This window comes from Mobula birostris, chromosome 11 (assembly GCF_030028105.1).
Source record: "Mobula birostris isolate sMobBir1 chromosome 11, sMobBir1.hap1, whole genome shotgun sequence".
NCBI lineage: Eukaryota > Metazoa > Chordata > Chondrichthyes > Myliobatiformes > Myliobatidae > Mobula > Mobula birostris.
The window spans coordinates 61,829,466-61,854,759 of NC_092380.1; the positions used below are offsets into that span (position 1 = coordinate 61,829,466).

The 25,294-nt window shown below is 42.8% G+C and overlaps 1 protein-coding gene across 2 annotated transcripts in view; it reads right to left on the bottom strand.

Moving 5' to 3' along the window:
- Positions 1-15,701: 15,701 nt before the first annotated feature.
- Positions 15,702-25,294, bottom strand: part of LOC140205116 (tryptophan 5-hydroxylase 1) — a 29,901-nt gene continuing 20,308 nt past the window's right edge. For both annotated transcript variants that reach the window (XM_072272324.1, XM_072272323.1), the window contains one exon: positions 15,702-23,605. In XM_072272324.1, coding sequence (XP_072128425.1) covers positions 23,431-23,605 — 175 coding nt within the window. In that variant the 3' untranslated portion in view covers positions 15,702-23,430. The remainder of the gene's footprint in view (positions 23,606-25,294) is intronic.

Consider the following 25,294-nt stretch of genomic DNA (forward strand, 5'->3'; position numbering starts at 1 on the left):
ACCTGAACCAACAACCTCTCCAAGAGCAGCTACCTGAACCAGTTGGCCTCTTCGAGGGCAGTGACTCGAACCAGCCGGCCCCTCTGAGACCGTCAGGACCCAACAGCCTCTTCGAGGGCAGGGTCTCAAACCAGCCGCTCCCCGCCCCAGTGGCCCCTCCGAGAACTGCTCGCTCCCCTCCACAATTGCCTTGATGATCCAATCTTCCTCGATGCTTTAGTCAGTGAGAAATGTAGTCAATCATGGCCCCTCGTCTCGTCTCTGAGCTCTTGGTAGCTCTTGCTCACATTGCTCTCTTGGAGTTTTTTCAAGGACAGCAGAATGCTCGTTCACTCGCTGGAAGTACAGACCGTAAATCCCAGGCTCCAGCAGTTTCAAAAACAAAATTCAGATAAAGAGAATAAGGAGAAGACGTAGAAACTCTGAAATGATTGACTATTTGGAAGATGTCGCCTGAAGAATCGTTGTTTGCTGATGCCATCTTGTCCGAATCTCCGTGTGGAATATAAGGTATGGCTCTTCTAGTCTGAGTTGGGCCTCATCCTGGCAAAACCAAGGCAAAGTTTAGACAGGCCAGTGCGGAACTGGGCAATGGGGAGCTCAGGATGCCTGTGCAGATTAATCATAGGTGTTCAATGAAATGGACGCTGGGTCTGTACTTGGTCTTGCCAATGTAGACGAGGCCACATTGGGAGCACGTGAGGTTGGGGGAGATGCATGTGAACCTTTGGTTCACCTGGGAGGGCTGCTTAGGTCCCTGGATGGTGATGAAGGAGGAGGTTAAAGACAAGTGTTACATCTACTGTTATGGCAGGGGTCAGGAAGGGATGAACAGACCACGGGGTCCCTACAGAAGGCAGAAAGGGATGGGAAGGAGAAGATGTGGCTGGCGGTGGGATTTCATTGCAGCTGGTGGAAATAACAAAGGATGGAATGCTGGATACCGAGGCTTATAGGGTGAAAGGCAAGGACCAGAGGAAGTCTACCTCTGTTCTTTCAGAGTGAGTGCAGGAATGCAAGAAACAGAAGAGATGCGAGATTAAGTTCCATCAACCAGAGCAGAAGGAAAATCATACTTCCTGAAAAAGGAGGACATTACGGATGTCCTGAAACAGAAAGCCTCATCTGGGAGAAAGGAATAGCATCCCTACAAGAGACAGGGTAGGAAGAGGAGTCAGCGGATTTGTAGTAAATGTCAGCATCTAGTTTATCTCCTGAGATGGAGACAGGGAGATCTAGATAAGGGAAAAAAGTGTTAGAAGTGGTCCACGTGAATCTGAGAGCACAGTGGAAGTTGGTGGCAAACTCCACCAAATTCCAGGGTGGAAGTTGGTGATGAATTTGATGAGCTCTGAGCGATTGCAAGAAACAGTACTAATGGAGAAAGAGTTGGGAAGTGGTGCTGGAGAAGGTTTGTAATGTAACCAAGAGAAAGACAGGCATAGCGATGATCCATGTAGGTGCCCGTGGCTACATCTTTAATTTGTACAAAGTAGGGGAGTCAAAAAAAGTTGTTTAAAGTAAGAACAGATTTGTCTAGGTGGATGAGAGGGTTGATTGAGGGGAACTGGTTTTACCTTTGTTGGAGAAAGAAACAGAGGGCTTTTAGTATTTCCTGATGGTTTCTTGAGATATATAAAGACTGGACATCTGTAGGAAAGATAAGGTAGTGAGGGCTGGAGAATTGGAAGTTATTGAAATGTGGAGGGCATGTGATGTGTCCCGAATGTAGGTGGGAAGGGATTAGACAAGAGGGGACAGGATAGGGTCAAGTTCTGTGGAGATAAGTTTGGTGGGGCAAAAGGGGGCAGAAGCAGTGTGTCTACCAGGACGGTCCTGTTTGTGGATCTTGGGTAAAAGATAGAAGCAGGCAGTGTGGTGCTGGAACACTGTCAGGTTAGAGGCCGTGGAAACATAGAAACATAGAAAATAGGTGCAGGAGTAGGCTATTCGGCCCTTCGAGCCTGCACCACCATTAATCTGTTTTCCTATTTTTGCCACCAAAGTGGATAACTTCACATTTATCCACATTAAATTGCATCTGCCATGAATTTGCCCACTCACCCAACCTATCCAAGTCACCCTGCATCCTCTTAGCATCTTCCTCACAGCTAACACTGCCGCCCAGCTTCGTGTCATCCGCAAACTTGGAGATGCTGCATTTAATTCCCTCATCCAAGTCATTAACTATCCTGATGTAAGGAGATCTATGAAAGTGCAGGAGATGATAGCCTGGTGTTTGTCGATGAGGTTATTGTACTGATGTTGCAAGAGCAGGCATCCATGAACTGTTGTCTGGCCTCTACAGAGTGAGTGGAGGTCTGGGAGTTCAAATGGAGTGAGGTTAGAGTGGGCCAGGGGAGTGAAGATATCAAAATGTTTGAAGACACAGCAGTAATTGGAGATGGAAGGGTTGAGGGAGGGTGAAAGGCCTGAAGGGGGTGTCCAAGAGGAAAGGTGGGGTGCCGTTAGATATGTGAGAAGGGTGAGCACCCTTTAGAGAGAGGAGGTCAGTGGAGGGGAGGAATGATAAAGATCTAGCAGGTTTGGAGCTGGACCAAAGATTAGGGTCATCAGAGGGAGATGAGGGTAACGGGAGGGGGACAGGGGAGATGAGATGAGAGAAGGTGGTGGGGTGAGAAGGGGGATCACAGGGGAAAGAGGGGATGAAGAAGCTGTAAAAGTACTAAGTGTAAAGTGGGAGCAAGTGATAGGATAAAAGGTCAGAAGGTGAGGGACTGGTTAGAACATAAGAGAAAGAGCCAGAGGAACTTTGGGAGCTTGTGGCTAAGCAAGAGAGAACAAGAGGTACTGACAGAGCTTTAGAAGACAGAGGAAGTCCAGATGGATCTTCGGCTGTCTGGAGTCGGGAGAGTTTCTGATACTTCATGGAGGTCATGAACAAAAAGAGCTGCAATTTGAAGGAATGGATCCATTGGAGACCGAAGAAGAATTGTAGACCACAGCACATTTGGAAAAGTGAGTTCCAAAGCTGTTGGGAAGAAGGATAGAGGATCAATGCATGTCCAAGATCATAAGGGAGAAATGGTGAATTGAATGCACATACATGAGACTAGATCCCTGATTACTTTCATAAGTTAGTGGAAAATCCCTACAAAAGCTGAAGCTATTTTAAATCTGTCTCTAGTGTCAAATTTTACGTTATATCATCCATGCATGTCACAGCTTAGGGCATGGTGATTAAAAGGTGGTCCACCTTACTGGGTGTCACTAGACAGCCAGTGCAGTCACATCAGCACATTGTACTCTACTGCTGAAAGTCTTTCCATTGAAGTCAAAGGACTGACTTTTAGATTTGCAAGCTTTTTTATTGATTGATTGATTGAGATACAGCACGGAATAGGGCTTTCCAGCCTTTTGAGCCACAACACCCAGCAATCCTCTGATTTAATTCTAGCCTAATCATGGGACGATTTACAATGATCAATTAACCTACCAACCAGTATGTCTTTGGACCGTGGGGGGAGACCCACACGGTCACAGGGAGAATGTACAAACTCCTGACAGGCAGTGGCAGGAATTGAACCCAGGTCGCCTGTACTGTAAAGCATGCCACTTACCTCACTTCTATAGATTCTGTGTCCATCTCCTGTGAAAGTACAGATATAAAAAAAATTAAAAATCTCCCCCCATCTGTTTTGGCTCCACACATGGATTACCATTCTGTCCTTCCAGAGGACCAGTTTTGTCCCTTGCAATCCTTTTTTCCCATATTCTGCAGGGAATTCGGTGACCCATGTTGTTCCTCAAGGATCTGTTCTGGGATGCCTGGTCTTTGTGATTTTTATAAGTGACTTAGATGAGGAAGGGGAAAGGCGAATTGGTAAATTTGCAACTGACACAAGGAGTGGTGGTGATGTGGCAGATCTTATCAATCTCCCATAGGTTACAATAGGATACTGACAGGATGAAGAGCTGCGAGAAGTCACGGATGGAGTTCAATCCAGAAGAAAATGAAAAGAGTTCAAGAGCCATGAGGTAATGTTGCAGCTCTATTAAACTCTGGTTAGATAACATTTGTAGTATTGTATTCAGTTCTGCTTGCCTCATTATAGGAAGGATGCGGAAGATTCAGAGAGAGTGCAGAGGAGATTTACGAGAATCTGTCTGTATTAGAGAACATGTTTTATGAGGATACGTTGAATAAACTAGGGCTTTTCTCTTCAGAGAGCTGAAGGATTAGGGGTGACTTGAAGGAGTTGTACAAGATGATAAAAGATGATGGAGTGTACAGCCAGAGACTTTTTCCCAGGACAGAAATAGCTAATACAAGGGAGTATAACTTTAAGGTATTTGGAGGAAAGTGTACAGATATTGTCAGAGAAAGGTGGTTTCCACAGAGAGCAGTAGGTGTATTGAACGCACTGCCATGAGTAGTGGTAGAGGCAGATACTTTAAGGACTTTGATGTTCCAGTAAGTTAAAGGGCCGAAGGGCCTGTACTATGCCCTACTCTTCTATGTCCTCTGTTTTATAATCTTGCCATAACATCTTGTAGGTGACCCAGTTTTAATGACCCCGAACTTTCTTGGCCATTTTGTCCAATGAACTCTGGCCTCATTCATGCTCTTTAAGCTGAGGGAGGTTATTTCATGACCAAGAGTGAAATCCTAGACTAAAACATGGTTATGTAGCAGACATGGATTCACAGATAGAAAAGATGCCTGTTCATGAATGTGTCTGCAGGTTATGTGGCCAGCTTAACACTGAAAATATGTACAGTACTGCAAGTCAATGGCCACTAACCCATCCAGTGAGTTCCAACAGATTTAAATAAATGTATACACAGAAACAAGACCAATCAAGCTACAAAGAAAACCTGCCATTTATAAGTAGACTCTTCTATTGAAGGCCTGAGAGCAGCTCTCATACAAGAGAGAAGCTAAAAGTGTTTGCACCAAAGCAGTTGTTTTAGCTGAAGTAAGGTATGCCAATGTAGATAAGGAACTGTTAGCAGTTTTGAATGGCTGTGAGAAATTCCACACCTATCGCTGTGGAAGTAAACTTGTAATAGGAAAGATCATCAACTGCTAACACAAATACTGGCGGGAATGACAGCAGAGCAGAGATGGCTGAAGTTTCTGGGAATAGTTTACAAGATGCAAGATAGATATGTCCCACAGAATGGCTGGGGTGAAGATAAATGATATTGAAAGTTTAAGCAAATCCACTGATAGAAAGGTTGTGAGTGGTGGTAAAAATCTTCTGAGGTGTATATATTTCAATGCTAGGAGTATTGCGGGGAAGGCGGATGAGTTGAGGGCGTGGATTGACACGTGGAATTATGATGTTGTAGCAATTAGTGAAACTTGGCTACAGGAGGGGCAGGACTGGCAGCTTAATATTCCGGGGTTCCGATGTTTCAGATGTGATCGAGGCAGAGGAATGAAAGGTGGGGGAGTAGCATTGCTTGTTAGGGAAAATATTACAGCAGTGCTCAGGCAGGACAGATTAGAGGGCTTGTCTACTAAGTCCTTATGGGTGGAGCTGAGAAACAGGAAAGGTATGGCCACATTAGTGGGATTGTATTACAGACCACCCAATAGTCAACGAGACTTGGAAGAGCAAATCTGCAGAGAGATAGCAGACAACTGCAGGAAACATAAAGTTGTGGTGGTAGGGGATTTTAATTTTCCATACATTGATTGGGACTCCCATACTGTTAGGGGTCTAGATGGTTTAGAGTTTGTAAAATGTGTTCAGGAAAGTTTTCTAAATCAGTATATAGAGGGACCAACTGGAGGGGATGCAATATTGGATCTCCTGTTAGGAAACGAATTAGGACAAGTGACGGAAGTCTGTGTAGGGGAGCACTTTGGTTCCAGTGATCATAACGCCATTAGTTTCAACTTGATCATGGACAAGGATAGATCTGGTCCTAGGGTTAAGGTTCTGAACTGGAAGAAGGCCAAATTTAAAGAAATGAGAAAGGATCTAAAAAGCGTGGATTGGGACAGGTTGTTCTCTAGCAAAGATGTGATTGGTAGGTGGGAAGCCTTCAAAGGGGAAATTTTGAGAGTGCAGAGTTTGTATGTTCCTGTCAGGATTAAAGGCAAATTGAATAGGAATAAGGAACCTTGGTTCTCAAGGGATATTGCAACTCTGATAAAGAAGAAGAGGGAGTTGTATGAAATGTATAGGAAACAGGGGGTAAATCAGGTGCTTGAGGAGTATAAGAAGTGCAAGAAAATACTTAAGAAAGAAATCAGGAGGGCAAAAAGAAGACATGAGGTTGCCTTGGCAGTCAAAGTGAAGGATAATCCAAAGAGCTTTTACAAGTATATTAAGAGCAAAAGGATTGTAAGGGATAAAATTGGTCCTCTTGAAGATCAGAGTGGTCAACTTTGTGCGGAACCAAAGGAAATGGGGGAGATCTTAAATAGGTTTTTTGCGTCTGTATTTACTAAGAAAGCTGGCATGAAATCTATGGAATTGAGGGAATCAAGTAGTGAGACCATGGCAACTGTACAGATTGAAAAGGAGGAGGTGCTTGCTGTCTTGAGGAAAATTAAAGTGGATAAATCCCCGGGACCTGACAGGGTGTTCTCTCGAACCTTGAAGGAGACTAGTGTTGAAATTGCAGGGGCCCTGGCAGAAATATTTAAAATGTCGCTGTCTACGGGTGAAGTGCCGGAGGATTGGAGAGTGGCTCATGTTGTTCCGTTGTTTAAAAAAGGATCGAAAAGTAATCCAGGAAATTATAGGCTGGTGAGTTTAACGTCAGTAGTAGGTAAGTTATTGGAGGGAGTACTAAGAGACAGAATCTACAAGCATTTGGATAGACAGGGGCTTATTAGGGAGAGTCAACATGGCTTTGTGCATGGCAGGTCATGTTTGACCAATCTGTTGGAGTTTTTCGAGGAGGTTACCAGGAAAGTGGATGAAGAGAAGGCAATGGATATTGTCTACATGGACTTCAGTAAGGCCTTTGATAAGGTCCCGCATGGGGGGTTAGTTAGGAAAATTCAATCACTAGGTATACATGGAGAGGTGGTAAATTGGATTGAACATTGGCTCGGTGGAAGAAGCCAGAGAGTGGTGGTAGAGAATTGCTTCTCTGAGTGGAGGCCTGTGACTAGTGGTGTGCCACAGGGATCAGTGCTGGGTCCATTGTTATTTGTCATCTATATCAATGATCTGCATGATAATGTGGTAAATTGGATCAGTAAGTTTGCTGATGATACAAAGATTGGAGGTGTAGTAGACAGTGAGGAAGGTTTTCAGAGCCTGCAGAGGGACTTGGACCAGCTGGAAAAATGGGCTGAAAAATGGCAGATGGAGTTTAATACTGACAAGTGTGAGGTATTGCACGTTGGAAGGACAAACCAACGTAGAACATACAGGGTTAATGGTAAGGCACTGAGGAGTGCAGTGGAACAGAGGGATCTGGGAATACAGATACAAAATTCCCTAAGAGTGTCGTCACAGGTAGATAGGGTCGTAAAGAGAGCTTTTGGTACATTGGCCTTTATTAATTGAAGTAATGAGTATAAGAGCTGGAATGTTATGATGAGGTTGTATAAGGCATTGGTGAGGCCAAATCTGGAGTATTGTGTTCAGTTTTGGTCACCAAATTACAGGAAGGATATTAATAAGGTTGAAAGAGTGCAGAGAAGGTTTACAAGGATGTTGCCAGGACTTGAGAAACTCAGTTACAGAGAAGGGTTGAATAGGTTAGGACTTTATTCCCTGGAGCGTAGAAGAATGAGGGGAGATTTGATAGAGGTATATAAAATTATGATGGGTATAGATAGAGTGAATGCAAGCAGGCTTTTTCCACTGAGGCAAGGGGAGAAAAAAACCAGAGGACATGGGTTAAGGGTGAGGGGGGAAAAGTTTAAAGGGAACATTAGGGGGACCTTCTTCACACAGAGAGTGGTGGGAGTACCAGACGAGGTGGTAAATGCAGGTTCTTTTTTAACATTTAGGAATAAATTGGACAGATACATGGATGGGAGGTGTATGGAGGGATATGGTCCGTGTGCAGGTCAGTGGGACTAGGCAGAAAATGGTTTGGCACAGCCAAGGAGGGCCAAAGGGCCTGTTTCTGTGCTGTAGTTTCTATGGTTCTATGGTTCTAGAAGAAGTTTTCAAATGGCAGGTCTAGGCAACCGTGGCTGACAAGGGAAGTTAAGGATTGCATAAAAGCCAAGGAAAGGGCATATAAGGTAGCAAAATGAGTGGGAATTTGGATGATTGAGAAGTTTTTAAAATCCAGCACAAGAAGCTATAAGAAGGGAAAAGATGAAATATGAGGGTAAATTAGCCAATAATATGAAGCAGGATATAAGGGAGGTGAGAGTAAATATTGGACCACTGGAAAGTGATGCTGGTGAGGCAATAATGAGGGACAAAGAAGGCTCTCAGGCCTTCAATAGAAGAGTCTACTTATAAATGGTAGGTTTTCTTTGTGGATGAACTTGATACTTTGCATCAGTCTTCACTGAGGAAGACACTAGCAGTGTACCAGAGGGCTGTGAGTGTCAGGGAGCAGGACTGAGTACCATTGCCATTGCAAAGGAAAAATTACCAGGCAAACTGAAAGCTCTTAAGGTGGACAAGTCACCTGGAACAGGTCGACTACATCCCAGAGAAGTTGATGAAGAGACTTGGATACTAATGATAAAATAAGTCAAAGTCAGCATGGTTTCTGTAAAGAGAAATGTTGCCTGACAAATCTGTTAGAGTTCTTCAAGGAAGTAACAAGCAAGGTGGACAGAGGAGAGGCAGTGGATGTCACTTACTTGGATTTTCAGAAGGCATTTGATAAGGTGCCACATGTGAGGCTGCTTAACAAGATAAAATCCCATGGCATTACAGGAAAGATACTGGCATGGATAGAGGAATGACTGACAGGCAGGAGGCAGCAAACTGGAATAAACCCACTAGTGGTGTTCCTCAGGGGTCAGGATTGAGGCCACTAATTCTCACGTTGTTTGTCAATGATTTAGATGATGGAATTGATGGCTTTGTGGCAAAGTTTGCAGATGAATCAAAGATAGGTGGAAGGGTGGGTAGTGACGAGGAAGCAATGTGATTGCGGAAGGACTTAGACAAATTGGAAGAATGGGCAAAAACGTGGCAGATAGAAAACAGTGTTAGGAAATGCATGATAATGCATTTTGGTAAAAGAAACAATAGTGCGGACTATTATCTAAATGGGAAGAAAATGCAGACATCAGAGGTGCAGCGGGACTTAGAAGTCCTTGTGCGAGACTCCTTGAAGGTTAATTTACAAGTTGAGTCTATGGTAAAGAAGGCAAATGCAAAGTTGGCATTAATTTCAAGGGGAATAGAATATAAAAACAAGGAGATAATGCTGAGGCTTTATAAGACACTGGTCAGGCCACACTTGGACTATTGTCAACAGTTTTGGGCCCCATATCTCAGAAAAGATGTGTTGTCATTGGAGAGAGTCCAGAGGACCAGGAATGAAGGAGTTAACATATGCGGAGTGTTTGGCAGCTTTGGACCTGTACTCAGTGGAATTTAGAAGAATGCAGAGGGATCTTGTTGAAACCTACCGAATGTTGAAAGAACTAGATAAGGTGGATGTGGAGAAGATGTTTCCTCTGGTGGGGGTATCCAGGACTAGAGAACACAGTCTCAAAATTGAGGGGTAACCCTTTAGAACAGAAGTAAGGAGGAACTTTTTTAGCCAGACAGTAGTGAATGTGTGGAATGCTGTGCCACATACAGCTGTGGAGGCCAAGACTGTCGGTATATTTAAAGCAAAAATTGATAGTTCGCTGATTGGTCAGGGCCTCGAAGGTTATGCCAAAAGGGCAGGTATATGGGGTTGAGTGGGATCCAGGATCAGCCATGACAGAATGGCAGAGCAGACTTGATTGGCTAAATGGCCGAATTCTGCTCCTATGTCTTATGGTCTAATACAGTCAAATAAAATAGTGTTACTCTGGGAACAAGGTACAAAAGACCATACCAACAGGCACCCATAGCACAAGGCACACATAACACATATAAAATATCAATAAAATACAGTCACACAAAAAATATAGTCCAAGTCCCTGAGTCCATGAATAGTGCAGCAGTCTGCAGTCAAACACAATACAACTTGCCTTCTACTGAACGAACAATGGGGGGCAACACCAACTCCAGCTTGGATGTGCACCACACACCTGCAGAGGAGTGCACTGACTCCAATGCTTCTCTCCTGGGTGACTGTAAACAGGCGAGACCACAGCTTGAAGCCTAGACCTCAGTAGAGCCAAGGTCACACAGCTCCTTTGCCGTTTGCCAATAAGTCAGTGAATCAGACTCGCAGCATTCCACATTAACAATGTGATCACAACAAAAGCAACTAAGATGATCAATTGCTGTTGGACTGCACACTGCCTTTGTGCATTGACTCCTCTGGTTCCCCTCTGATACAGGTAGTTCACAATCTGTACGAAGTCCAGCTTCTTCAGTTTCTCTGGCAACGAGCAACTCACCGATGGGGCAGACCTGCAGTACTTTAAGTTCTTAAACTCCAGCACGGCCTTGCGATCATATAAAATATGTTTATAAAAGACAACACCTCTGGTTGACCCGGTAAAGGCCACGCAAATGAACCCACTGCCAGCTTACCTGAAAACAGCAATTAGTTTAATTAAAGAAACTTAAAAGCAATAGCAGAAACAAAATGTTTTTCTCTGTTAATACTGCTTGATCTGCTGAAAGTTGCCAGTATTTTCTATTTTCATTTTGGATTAATAGAGGTTTAAATTCCAGGAAAGTACTTTCTTTCAAAGGTAACTGACTTTCTAATTGATAGTGTGTTGACCCAGCACCACATACCTCCTTGTTCATACAAAAACTAAATAGCTACCTTGCAGAAAACACCGAACAAAGAAATAAGATTAAATCTGGTATCAGAGTGAAAATATCTCAAAACGTCACAAGATGGAGCTCATGTCCATTGTCAGAGCTCTGCAAATACCTATTGAATCTAATAAGCCACAGACTAAGCCTTTGGTTTCATCAATAATAAGTGCATGTGCCTATTCTAATTTGCTACAGAATGAATTATTTATCCACTGAGTTCGTGAAGGCCTGATGCAACCATTTTGGGGGATGAAGTGAGATGGAACAAGGTGCCCACTTGCTATTAAACCCTAGAGCTGACAAATCTAGGCTGCGGTCAGATACCTTGTCTGGAAGCTGGGTAGAGGCCTGTATTATATCAAGTACGTTTGGGTGTTGGATAGGTGTGAATGATGGTGGACTCATTGGGAAGATTCAGGTACCAGGACCCAATACTTTCTCAATGGTTTTCAGATGGGAAGAGGTACCAGAAAATGGGGCAAAAGAGACATCAATCCAGTCTTCGTAAAGGGGAAGAGAAACATTGATGGAAACAGCCAACTTGCTAAAGATGATTGGGATGAAGGAAATTGAGAAACAGTCAAAATGTATATCTTCCTAATATGTGCGGAGCTGAAGGGTCAGGTTCTACAGGATTAGGATTAAAACTCTCTGGTGAGAATTATTGTGGCAGAGAGAACTCCCCATTGAGGACTCACTGGTTGTATAAACAACAAGTTTAAAGTTCTTGCTGGAGCTGGTGAAGTAAGCAGCATGTATCTCGATGCCCTCAGTGCAACACTCATGCAGGCCTGCTGAGTTCCTCCAGCATTTTGTATGTAATGTGAAATATAGTTTTTAAGGTATGTTCTTTGGTTTTTGTGGAAAATGGAATATTTGGTGGTCTGTCTACAATAAAAAAAATTGCTAAATTGGACCTCTTTTGCAAAATTTTTACCGTTATCTTTCACCATTTTATCTCATAAATAATAGCATTTTTGTCAAGATCTTCCACTTGGTTGTGTGATTTACCCTTGCCCTACATATTATTCTCAATTATTTTTCCTCTTCTCCCTACCTTCTATTCATAATGTGGACATATGTGGAAATGACAGTATTAATATCCAGAAAGAACTGATTTTTTCCTGCTGGAAATATGAGAACAAATACAGATCAAACTTGAAAATGTTCTGTTGCATCAGTCAAAGTTGATGCTTCCAGCAAGTTGATGCTTCAGGCAAATGTTAAGTTATTCAAGAAATATCAATGCAAGTTGCTGGTTTGATAGATTATGCACACAAGCTTTAGTTTGTCCACAACTGTAACTTGACATGCAATGTGATACAATAACAAAGTTATTTTGATCCACAAACTTGTCCTTCGTGATATGTTATAAACACATACACTCAGTGGCCACTTAATTAGGTACCTGCTATACCTAATAAAGTGGTTTCTGAGTGTATATTCGTGGTGTATGTCCGTTAGCCTCTGCTGCTGTAGCCCGTCCAATTCAATGTTCAACATGTTTGTGTTCAGAGATGCTCTTCAGCACTCACATTGTAATGTATGGTCATTTGAGTTACTGTCGGCTTCCTGTCAGCTTGAACTCATCTGGCCATTCTCCTCTGATCTCCCTCATTAACAAGGGGTTTTCACTCACAGAACTGCCTCTCACTGAATGCTTTTTTTGTTTTCACACCATTCTCCGTAAACTCTAGAGACCGTTGTGTGTGGAAAATCCCAGGAGATCAGCAATTTTTGAGATACTCAAACCACCCCATCTGACACCAGTCAAAGTCACTGAGATCACATTTCTCTTCCCCACTCCCCACTATGCTGATACATGATTGGCTAATTAGATAATTGCATTATTGAGCAAGTGTACAGGTGTAGCTAATAAAGTAGCCACAGAGTGTACATTTCTTGAGAAATGGGCACATCTTCTGCCAACAACCAATTCTGTAAAAACACCAAAACTTACTGGATACTTTAAAGTTTGTCAAACCAACTTCTGTTTTGCTCTGTGCAAAAAAAAAAAATCAGATCTTGAGTATTATTTGTTTCTCATTTCCTTTTAATGGATTTATTTACATGGTTGGAGAAATTTATATTTTCTATAGGCCATCTTATCGACTGCTCATAGGGAACACCATTAGGATTAAAGAAATTAATTCAGATGATCTGGAAAACCATGGTGGAGATGCCCAGAATCAGTTTGAATGGATACCTTGCAACAAATTTTAAAATTTCACATCTTGCTGAGTAAAGTGAGGAGATAGACTATTTTGTCCAGGAAAGAGAGAAATATGTGAAAATGTGGCATAATTGCAATTTGTAACATGGAAAATCTGAACAGAAAAATGAAAAAAGCATGTATGTGACTTATGAATATTAGTGACAAATTTTTCCAAAGGATGAAAATTAACACTTCAAGCTTCCAGATACTTCCTGTTTGGCCCAAAATGAAAATATGTTTCCCCGAATAGGCTCCTGCTTTCTAAAAACTAAATGGACTCTGAAAAGCAACCAGAACAGCATACCATCAGAAGTACACTAACTCTTTAACTGAGGTATTATATTCTGCTTACTGGGAAATCCAGCACTATAAGTAATAAAATTTGGCTTGAAACTACAAATCTAGTTTATAAAATTAATAGATAAAAGCAGCATTTAATTTGAAGAGTTTCTGGGTTTACAAATTGGGAAGATCTAGTCTGTAGTGCCTATCCAGTTGGATTAAAAAATACTTCGGATTCCACTCACTGGGTGGAAGTCCATGCTTCATTACTCACTGCCCCATCTATTCATGTAACTAGAGCACAATATTGATAATGCATTTGTTAGTGGTTGATACTAGAAATGTACACAGAAACATGGTCTGTAACACACATCACAGTGCCTTAACATATAATGATTAAGCAATGATTAGTAATTAAGCTGCATCAAATGAATATAGCTCAAAACACACAATGTGCTGGAGGAGCTCAGCAGGTTGGGCAGCATCTATGGCTGGGAATAAACAGTCAACTGTTCGGGCCAAGACCCTTCATCAGAACTTGAAAGGAAGGAGGAAGACGTCAGAAGGAGGAGGAGGGAGGGGAAGGGAGGAAGATGTACAAAGAGGTAGGTGATAGGTGAAATGGAGGGGGAGGGGTGAAGTATAGTGCTGGGAAGTTGATTGGTGGAAGAGATAATAGGCTGAAGAAGAGGGAATCTGATCTGAGAAGACAGAGAACCATGGAAGAAAGGCAAGGAGGAGGAGCACCAGAGGGAGGTGATGGGCAGGAAAGAAGAGAAGGTGTGAGAGAGAAGCAAGAATGGGGAATGGTGGAGGAGAGGAGGGGGTTGCAATTACCAGGTTTGCAAAATTGACGTTCATGCCATCAGGTTGGAGGCTAACCAGACGGAATGTAAGGTGTTGCTCCTCCATCCTGAATGTGGCCTCATCATGGCAGTGGAGGCCATGGCCTGACATGTCAGAATGGGAATGGGAAGTAGAACTGAAAAGGGTGGCCACCAAGAGATTCCATTTTTTGTGGCAGATGGAGCGAAGGTGCTCAACGAAGCGGTCTCCCAATCTATGTCAGGTCTCACCAATACACAGGAGACCACACCAGGAGCATCAGATACAGTAGCTGACCCCAACGGACTCATAGTTGAAGTGTCACCTCACCTGGAAGGACTGCTTGGGGCTCTGAATGGTAGTGAGGGAGGAAGCGTCAGGGCAGGTGTAGCACTTGTTTCTCTTGCAAGGGTAAGTGCCAGGAGGGAGATCGGTGGGTAGGACGAGTGGACAAGGGAGTCAAATAGGGAATGATCCATGCAGAAAGCCAAAAGTGGGGGTGAGGGAGGGAAAGATGTGCTTAGTGGTGGGATCCTTTTGGAGGTGGTAGAAGATATGGAGAATAATGTGTTGGATGCAGAAACTGGTGGGGTGGTAGGTGAGGACAAGAGGAACCCTATCCCTGGTTGGGTGGCAGGAGGATGAGGTGAGGGCAGATGTGTGAAATGGAAGAGATGCAGGTGAGAGCAGCATTGATGGTGGTGGAAGAAAGGCCCCTTTCATTGAAGATAGAGGATATCTCCCTAGATCTGGAATGAAAAGCCTTCTCCTGAAAACAGATGCGACAGGAGATAGAAGAATTGAGAGAAGAGGATGGCATTTTTACAAGTGACAGGGTGGAGAAGTATAGTCAAGATAGCTGTGAGTGTCAGTGGGTTTATAAAAGATATCAGGAGGTAGACTGTTTCTGGAGATGGAGACAGGGAGATTGAGTAAGGCGAGAGAGGTGTCAGAAATGGACCAAGTAAATTTGAGGGCAGGGTGGAAGTTGGAGGCAAAGTTGATGAAATTGACAAGCTCAGCATGGGTGCAGGAAGCAACACCAATGCAGCCATCATTGTGGTGTAGGATGAGTTGTGCAATGATGCCGGTGTAGGCTTGGAACATGGACCGTTCCATGTAGCCAATGAAAAGACAGGCATAGCGGGGACCCATGTGAGTGTCCATGACTACAGCTTGGGTTTGAAGGAAGTGTGAGGAGCCAAAGGAGAAATTGTTGAGGGTGAGGACCAGTTCTGCCAGATGGAGGAAAGTGGTAGTGGAAGGGAACTGGTTGGGTCTGTTGTCCAGAAAAAAGTGGAAAGCCTTGCAGCCCTCCTGATGGGGGGTAGAGGTGTATAGGGACTAGATATCCATAATGAAAATAAGACAATCGGGGCCAGGGAACTTAAAGTCCTTGAAGAGATCGAGAGCGTGAATATAGTTCCTGTTGTACCATGCACACATCACCTGCTCTGGAAAATGGAAATAAAACCTTGTAACACAGGCAAAAGTTTGGCTCGGTAAGCATTGTATACTGAGTCTGATTGGGTAAAGATGTCTTTTATTTGTGAAGTACAAGCGCATTGGACAAATATTTGGCACAAGGACAAGCACGTTTAAAAAAACTAGAATTCAGCAAGACTCATACGGTTGAAGACCATGCCTACTAATTAACATAGGTGATTAATGCTGATCATAAAGACACGAAGGGAATTGTTTCTTCCAATTTCATTTCAATACATACAATTCATTGCATAATGCTAGATTACAACAGCTGTACATATTTGCAGCCTGGTCTACTTCCACTTGGGTTTTCATTCAAAGAAGTTAACCAGTCAGGGAGCCTCCTTTGATGCCGTCCCGCAAAAGGCGGCAATAGAGCATTGTCAAGAAGCACTATTACCCCAGGTTTCATCCCGTAAGCCAAAGATCACAGGTGCAACTAAATTCTTTCTCTGTTGCAATTTTTCTTCTTGTGCAGATGACCCTGGTGGTCTCCAAGTGCTACAGTATAGCCAGGAAATGATTGTGAAAGACTCATAACTGTCAGCAATGGGTCATTGTGTACGGCAGTATTCCAATGCCAGAAGCAAATCTCTGCTTGGGACTGTGCTCTTCAGAAAATGTGACAGCTAAAACAAACTCTACCAGCCAGGCAATACATAACTCGCTCTTTGGTTATAGAACATTCAGACACATCATGTGTTTACAGGGGGATATAGCGAGCACTAATTCCTCCACAACGTTGATGATTATTAATTAACATTGTCTGTTGACAGTCATCAACAGGAGTGGGAGCAGGGAGGAGGTCCTGAAGAGAGTTAGGTCGAAAGCTGAAAAGCAAGACCTCCAGGGTAGTAATCTCTGAATTGCTGCCTGTGCCAGGTGCCAGTGAGGGTAAGAATAGGATGATTTGGCAGGTGATTGCGTGGCTGAGGAATTAGGGCAGCAAGGCAGCATTTCAGATATTTGGATTTCTTCTGAGGAAGCTATGATGTGCACAAAAAGGACGGGTTACATCTGAACCCGAAGGGGACCAATATCCCTGTGGCCAGGTTTTGTAGAGCTATTGGGAAGGGTTTAAACTAATTTGGCAAGGGATAGGAACTAGAGTGATAGGCCATTGGTATACATCTAGATGCAGTGTGTAGTGAGACTGTGAAAAGGGACGGGCAAATGATAGGGCAAAATTGCAGTCAATGGGATGAGTTGAAGTGTAACATGGGGCAAAATCGAAAAGGGTGATGAATACCGAACTGAAGGTGTTATATTTGAATGCATACAGAATGCGGAATAAGGTAGATGATCTTGTAGTGCTTTGGTGCTACGTTGTGGGCATTACTGAGTTGTGGCTGAAAGAAGATCTTAGTGGGGAGTTTAACATCCAAGGATACACATTGTATCAAAAGGACAGGAATGTAGGCAGAGAGGGTAGGGTGGTACTATTGGTAAAAAATGAAATTCTTTGAGAGGGGTGACATAGGATTGGAAGGTGTCAAGTCCTTGTGGGTGGAGTTAAGAAGGTAAAAAGACCCTGATGGGAGTTATATGCAGGCTTCCAAACAGTAGGCAGGATGTGAGCTACAAATTACAACAGGAGATAGAAAAGTCATGTAAAAAGGACAATCATGGGGATTTCAATATGCAGGTAGATTGGGAAAATCAGGTTGGCGCTGGATGGCAAGAGAGGGAAACTGTAGATTGCCTATAAGATGGCTTTTTTTTTAGAGCAGCTTGTGGTTCAGCTCACTAGGGCAAAGCCAATTCTGGACTGGGTGTTATGCAATGACCCAGATTTGATTAGAGAGCGGCAGGTAAAGGAATCCTTAGGAGATAGTGATCATGTGATAGAATTCACCCTGCAGTTTCAGAAGGTAAAATTGGATGCATCGTTATTACAGTGGAGTAAAGGAAATTTCAGAGGCATGAAAAAGGAGTTGGCCAAAGTTGATTAGAAGGAGACTCCAGCAGGGATGACCGCAGAGCAATAGCTGCTGTTTCTGGAAAATATTTGGAAGGGGCAGGAAAGATATATCTCAAAGACAAAGAAGTATTCGAAAGGGAGGAAGACACAACTGTGTCTGGCAAGGGAAGTCAAAGACAGCATAAAAGCAAAAGAGAGAGTATATAATATAGCGAAACAGTGGGAATCTCATGGATTGGGAAACTTTCAAAAAACAACAGAAGGCAATTAAAGAAATCAAAGAGAGAAAAGATGAAATATGAAAGTAAACTAACCAATAATATCAAAGAGGATAGAAAAAGTTTTTTTTTCAGATATATAAAGAGTAAAAGAGACACAAGAGTGGATATCAGACCGCTGGAAATTGGCAAGGTAGTAATGGGGGGAAAATGGCGGTCGAACTGAATAAGAGTTTTGCATTAGCCTTCACTGTGGAAGACACTAACAGAATGGTAAAAATGCGAGAATGTCAAGGGGCAAAAGTGAGTGTCATTGCTATAACTAAAGAGAAAATGCTAGAGAAGCTGAAAAGCCTGAATGAAGGTAGGTAAGTCACCTTGACCAGATGGACTACACCCCAAGGTTCTGAAAGAGGTGGCAGAGGAGATTGCAGAGGCATTAGTAATGATCTTTCAATAATTACTAGATTCTGGAATGGTTCCTGGGGACTGGAAAATTGCAAATGTCACTCCACACTTTAAGAAGGGAGGAAGGCAGAAGAAAGGAAATTATAAACCAGTTAGCTTGTCTTCAGTAGTTGGAAAGAAGTTGGAGTCTATAACTAAGGATGGGGTTTTGGGGTACTTGGAGGCAAATGATAAAACAGATGAAAGTCAGCATGGTTTTCCAAAGAGGAGATCCCACCTGACAAATCTGTTGGAATTCTTTGAGGAAATAACAGACAGGGTAGACAAAGGAGTCAGTGGATGTTGTTTACTTGAATTTTCAGAAGGCCTTTGATAAGGTGCCACACATGAGGCTACTTAACAAGATAAGAGTCCATTGTATTACAGGAAAGGTACTAGCATGGATAGAAGATCGGCTGACTGGGAGGAGGCAAAGATTGGGAATAAAGGGAGCCTTTTCTCATTGGCTGCCAGTAGTATGCCATAAGGGTTGGTGTTGAGACCATTTCTTTTCATGTTATATGTCAATGATTTGCATAAAGGATTTGATGGCTTTGTGGCCAAGTTAGCGGATGATATGAAGATACGTGAAGGGGCAGGTAGTGTTGAGTAGGCAGAGTGTTTGTAGAAGGACTTAATCAGATTGGCAGAATAAGCAAAGTGGTAAATGGAATATAGTGTAAGGAAGTGCATAGTCGTGCACTTTGGCAGAAGGAAAAAAGGCATAGACTATTTTCTAAACAGGGAGAAAATTCAAAAATCATAGGTACAAAAGGACTTGAGAGTCTTCATGGATTCCCTAAAGATTAACTTGCAGATTAAGTCGGTGATAAGGAAGGGAAATGCAATGTTAGGACTAGAATACAAAAGTAATGATGTATTGCTAAGGTTTTACAAGGCATTAGTCAGACCGCACTTGAAGTACTGCGAACAGTTTTGGGGACCTTAGCTAACAAAAGATATCCTGGCATTGGAGAGGATCCAGAGGAGGTTATCTCAGGAATGAAAGGGTTAATATATGAGAAGCATTTGATGGGTCTGGATCTGTAGTCACTGGAGCTTAGAAGAATGAGGAACAATTTCATTGAAACCTATCAAATTTGAAAGGCCTAGATAGACTGGATGTGGAGAGGATGTTTCCTATGGTGGGGGCGGGGGGGAGTCTCAGATCAGGGGGCACAGCTTTGGAATTGAGGGACATCCATTTAGAATAGAGATGAAGAAAATTTTCTTTTGCCAGAGGTGGTAAATTGGTGGAATTCATTGCCACAGGCACATGTGCAGGCCAAGTCACTGGGTATATTTAAGGTGGATGTTGATAGGTTAATTAATCAGGGTGTCAAAAGTTATGGGGAGAAGACAGAAGAATGGGGTTGACCAGGATAATAAATTAACCATGATGAATGGATGGCCTAATTCTGCTCCTATGTCTTATGGTATATAACCCATCAAGCAAGTGTTGGAACCCACCTTCACAACAAAGAACGTGGCTAATGAGTGTGGACTGTCACACTACTGCACAGGGCCAGTGTGAACAACCATAATGGCAGATCAAATTAAGCATAGAGACTCTCCATAATATGGTCTTAATCTCTGGTGCAGTTGCTGGATTATAATCTGCATTGTTAACCATCAGTAGAGATACAGCTTGTCCTAAATTACCGTCAGATCAGTGTCATAACAATGTGGGGACACTCAGCCCAAAAACCTCTGGATATTCTAAGTTTTAGGGGGCCAATGTCTAAGAGAGCAATGTCCAGAATATTCATGTGGCATTCCAGAATTTCACGTTTGGTTTTCAATCCCCCACTCCCTGTTCAAGCAGCATCCCCTGCAGAGCTTCCTCCAGAAATGACATCACTGTATTTATGACCGATCTGGCCAGAAGTATCAGTCACACACAATATGATATGCTCCCCATTAGCCTTCAGCACCATTTGCTGAAGGAAATGCTAATATGATTCTGATTTCCATCATTCCCAACTGCACCCGCCCCACAGTGGGGAAAGGGTGAGGGACCGAAAAGCTAATCAAAGCAACCAGCCTGGAGCATTACATCAGGAACATTACCTGGAGGCACAAGGAAGCCTGGGAAAAATTTCTAACTAACACTGATCCCTTTACATTGACTGATAGGGTTTAGTGATGGATGGGGGGAGGGGCGTACTTCCTTGCAAAGTCAGAATTCCTGCTTGGCTGATAGCACTGATGAAGCAGCAGGGAATCATGATTATTTTCTGCAAATGATTGCAATGGGAAGATTCTTTACCATCTCTCTCACTCCTTAACTACTCTATAAGTCCACCATTTCAATAAGAATATCCTGTCTCAGCCATAAACCTAAATATTGCAAGTTGAGCTAAGATGTTAATAAGGAATTTATTTCCTTGGACCAATGGGGGAGTGCACACAACTTTTACTGGTTCAGTTCTATTCATGGAACTTTCATTACAAAAGCAACATTCCTTAGGCTGAGTCATCATGTTCAGATTGGGCAGATGGTTAGCCAACATTTCCATGCAGAACCCCGGCTAGCTACAGCGTGCCTATCACATTCCCCCCACTACCTGTAAGGAGTTTGTACGTTCTCCCCGTGACAGAGTGTGTTTCCTCCAGGTGCTCCAGTTCCCTCCCACAGTCCAAAGACGTACCGGTTGGCAGGTTAATTGGTTCATGTAAACTGTTCCGTGATTAGGCTGGGTTTAAATTAGGGAATTGCTGGGCAGTGTGGTTGAAGGGATAGACGAGCTATTCCGTGCTGTATCTCAATAAATAAATAAATATTGCAGACTTCTCTGCTTGGACTTTGCTGAGTGGAAGAGCAGGTGTGTTGGATGCCAGATGAGTCCAGGGAGTTTTGTAATGTTCCAAATATGCCACGTGCTACCATAGCCACCGCCCTCATTTGAATAAATCACCAGACTTAACTAGAAAAATAAATTACTCTCTCTCGCTCTCTACTTTCTATTTTAATTACTAGAGGCTCAATGTATTCAGAATAAACTTTTCTGATTTAGTTAATAATGCTGAGTTTTTATTTAATTTAATTTTAACTGACTTCCATGGACACTTGAAAAGCAGAGCAGATCTTTGGTTGCACAAGCAATGGATGGCCATCGAATTGAGGCCTCGAGTTGATTGGGAGCTCTGCTTGTTACAGCTGTAAAGCCAGTGCTTGGAACAGGCAGAGGTTACATTAAGGATGATTAGTCAGCAAGGTGGCCTTTTAATTTATATTTTTAATCATAAGTAGTGGAAAAATGAGGAACCTGCTGCCTTGTACAACATCTTTTGATGTGAAAGACTCTGCATAACGTGCTTTGTCATCCAACAGAGTAAATGATTGAGACTGAAGGCCAAATCTTTGTGAAACTCGGCTGCCCTCAGCACTGGAAGTGAACCACTGAAATGTGGCTGCAATATCTACCAGAAGTATATGATTTGTTTTGGTAACCGTACTGGAGCTGAGCATTGAAAGGTTTCTTAAAGATGGTCATTTGAACAGGAAGAAGAGGATATGTGCTGAAGGTTCAATTGGCTGTACAAAGATATCTGCAAAAAATGGGTAGAGGTAACTGAGAGCTATGGAGTCATTAGAAGTGATCTTTCAAAGATCACTAGATTCTGGAATAGTTCCGGAGGACCGGAGAATCACAGAAGTCACTGCACTCTTTAAGAATGCAGAGAGGCAAAAGAGAGTAAATTATAGGCCAATTAGCTGACTTCAATGGTTGGGAAGATGTTAGAGTCCATTATTAAGGATGCGGTTTCGGGGTACTTGGAAGCACATAATAAAATAGGCTGAAGTCAGCATGGTTTCCTAAAGGGGACGTCTTGCCTGTCAAATCTGTTGGAATTCTTTGAGGAAATAACAATCGGGATAGAAAAAGGAGAGTCAGTGGATGTTGTTTATTGGACTTACAGAAGGCCTGCGACAAGGTGCAGCAAATGAGGCTGCTGAACAAGATATTACATGGTATTACAGGAAAGATACTAGCATGGATAGAAGATTGGTTAACTGGCAGGAGGCAAAAGAGAAAGGATAAAGGAGGACTTTTCTAGTTGGCTGCGGGTGTCTAGTGGTGTTCTGCTGGTGTCTCGTGGTGTTCTGCTGGTGTTGGTTTTGGGTCCGCTGCTTTTCATGTTATATCTTAATATTCTGGATGACAGAATTAATGGTTTAGTGGCCAGGTTTATGGATGATGCAAAGGTAAGTGGAGAGGCAGGTAGTGTTGAGGAAGCAGGGACATGAACAAATTAGGAGAATAGGAAAAGTGGTAGAGAGACTATAGTGTAGGGAAGTGTTTGGTCATGCACTATGGCAGATGTAATGGACGTGTAGACAGTTTTCTAAATAGGGATCAAATTCAGAACTCAGAGGCACAAAGGTCCTTGGGAGTCTGAATGCAGGATCCCTTAAAGGTTAACTTGCTTGTTGAGGAAGGCAAATGCAATGTTAGCATTCACTTCGAGAGGACTAGAATACAAAAGCAAAGCTGTAACACTAAAGCTTTATAAGACATTGGTCAGACTGCATTTGAAGTATGGTGAGTAGTTTTGGGCCCCATTTCTGAGAAAGGATGTGCTGGCATTGCAGAGGTTTAAAAGAATGATCCTAGGAACAGAAGTGTTAATGTATGAAATGCACCTGATGGCTCTGGGCCTGCATTCGCTGGAGTTTAAAGGAATGAGGAGAGATCTCATTGAAACTTGCCAAGTATTGAAAGGCTGAGACAGAGTGGATTTGGAGAGGATGTTTCCAAAAGCGGGAGAGTCTAGGACTAGAGGGCACAGCTTCTGAATACAAGGAACAGAGATGAGGAAAAATTCCTTTAGTCGGAGACTAGGTGTATTGGTGGAATGCATTGACACTAATGTTATGGAGGCCAAGCTACTGGGTATATTTAAGGAAGAGGTTGATAGGTTCTTGATTACTATGGTGCCAAAGGTTATATGGAGGGGGAAATTAAATCTGCCACAACCAAGCGGTGGCTGAATGGCCTTATTCTGTTCTTACGTCTTATGGTTTTATGGATTGTTTCTAAACCAAGATATGACCTCAGTGATTACTTTTGCAGGTTAATGTTTTATCTGGTTATTCATCTATTCACACCAAAGCAGTAATAACCTAGTTTAACGAGCGGTGGATGTGTGGGGCTACTCTGTGGGTAGGGGCGCAGGGGAAAATTCTCAGATGCCGAACGGCTTGTTCATTCTGTTCAGAGCATCCGAAACAGTATCGAGCTCCTGACGAAGTTCCTTCACAACACTTGTGATGCTCTTGATGTCTTTCAGAACTTCAACAGACTGAGTGTAAGGATTGTATCTCACACTGAACGGGCGCTTGATAGTCTTTGCAAATTCCCTTCAAAACAAATTAATAAATTAGGTTAAAAAGATTTCTGTGCAAATACAAGGCAGATCACTTTCTAACCTAGAAGATCCCAGAATACATCCCTGACCTACATCAAGTTAGCCTTCAGTGTTCCTGAACTGTATGCATATAGCTGCTAAGAGCCCATACTGACTGATTAGTCATTAACTCATTCTTATTAAATTATCTGTTTGGATAGTTGTTGAGACAAGCCAGGTTACCCATGATACATAATGGCCAAAATAGCCTGCACTGAGTTAGCCATATAGGTTCACATATAAGATGTAACCAGCTGAACAAGGCAACAAAAAAGAAAATCTGCAGGTGCTGGAAATCCAGAGCGACACACACAAAATGCTGGAGGAACTCAGCAGGCCAGGCGGCATCTACGGAAAAAGGTACAGTCGACATTTCAGGCCAAAAAAAAAAGCTTTTTTTTCTCCAGTCCTGCCAAAGGGTTTCGGCCCGAAACATCAACTGTTCCGTTTTCCATAGATGCTGCCTGGCCTGCTGAGTTCCTCCAGAATTTTGTGTGTGTTGAACAGGGCAACAGAAAGTTTGTAAGTGTTGAGCTGTCCCAGAGCAATGAACAGAAAAGAGAGATGAATTTCAACAGACATCTGAGTACATTGTTTTTTTCTGTGGAAATATGATCAGAATCAATGACTGGCTTTCCCTCTCTTCCTCTTAACAAGAGCCTAGGTTGTTATGGATACACAGAATCATAGAAATTTTATTCTGAAGAAGGAGCCCATTATGACTGTGTCAATTGAAATAGAGCACCCCAATCTAACCCCACCTCACAGGTCACAGGTCTTCAAATGCAATGCGGGTTTCTGCTTCTACTGCAGTGAATTTCAGATCCCTACCAACCTCTGGGTAAATTCTCTTCCCTCTCTTCTAATCCTTCTACCAATTATTTTAAATCTATCCCTCCCATTCCCAATTCCCCTATCACTACCCTGCTTTCTGACCTTCCTGCTAAGAGAAATTATCCTGCTTCCTCTATCTAAGCCACTCATAATGATATTCACCCCTCAACTTCTACTCCAAAGAAAATAATCACAGCCTATCCAATCCTTGCTCACAACTAAAAATTTCTAGTCCTGCCAACATCCTTAGCAATCTTCTCCACACCCACTTCTGTAGACTCACAATTGTTACAACATGGTGCCCAGAACTACATGTTGAAATCAAGCTGTGGCCTAACTGGTGTTTATACAGTTTTAACATAACCTCCCTGCTTTTATAGATTGCACCTCACTAATCCTCACACTCACTAACACTAACATTCACCTCACTGTGGGTGTACCTACACCTCAGGGACTGCAGCGGTTCAAGAAGGCAGCTCATCACCACCTTCTCAAGGGCAACTAGGGATGGGCAATAAATGCTGGCTTAGCTGGCGATGCCCACATCCCGTAAATGAATAAATAAAAAAAAAGAAATGCATCCATTAAGCTGCTTATCCATCTTATCCACCTGTCCTGCTACCTCCCTGTTTATCTTCCTACCTCCATACTTCCCAGTGTTGAATAAGCTTGTTGCCTCCCTTATCCCACTCAAGCAAATGCATAACCTCATAATCCCCAGGACTGAATTCCATTTATAAATCTAATAAATATCTGACCAAGCCATTGATAACATCCAGTATTCTGACTCTTTCTTCCCTGCCCCTCA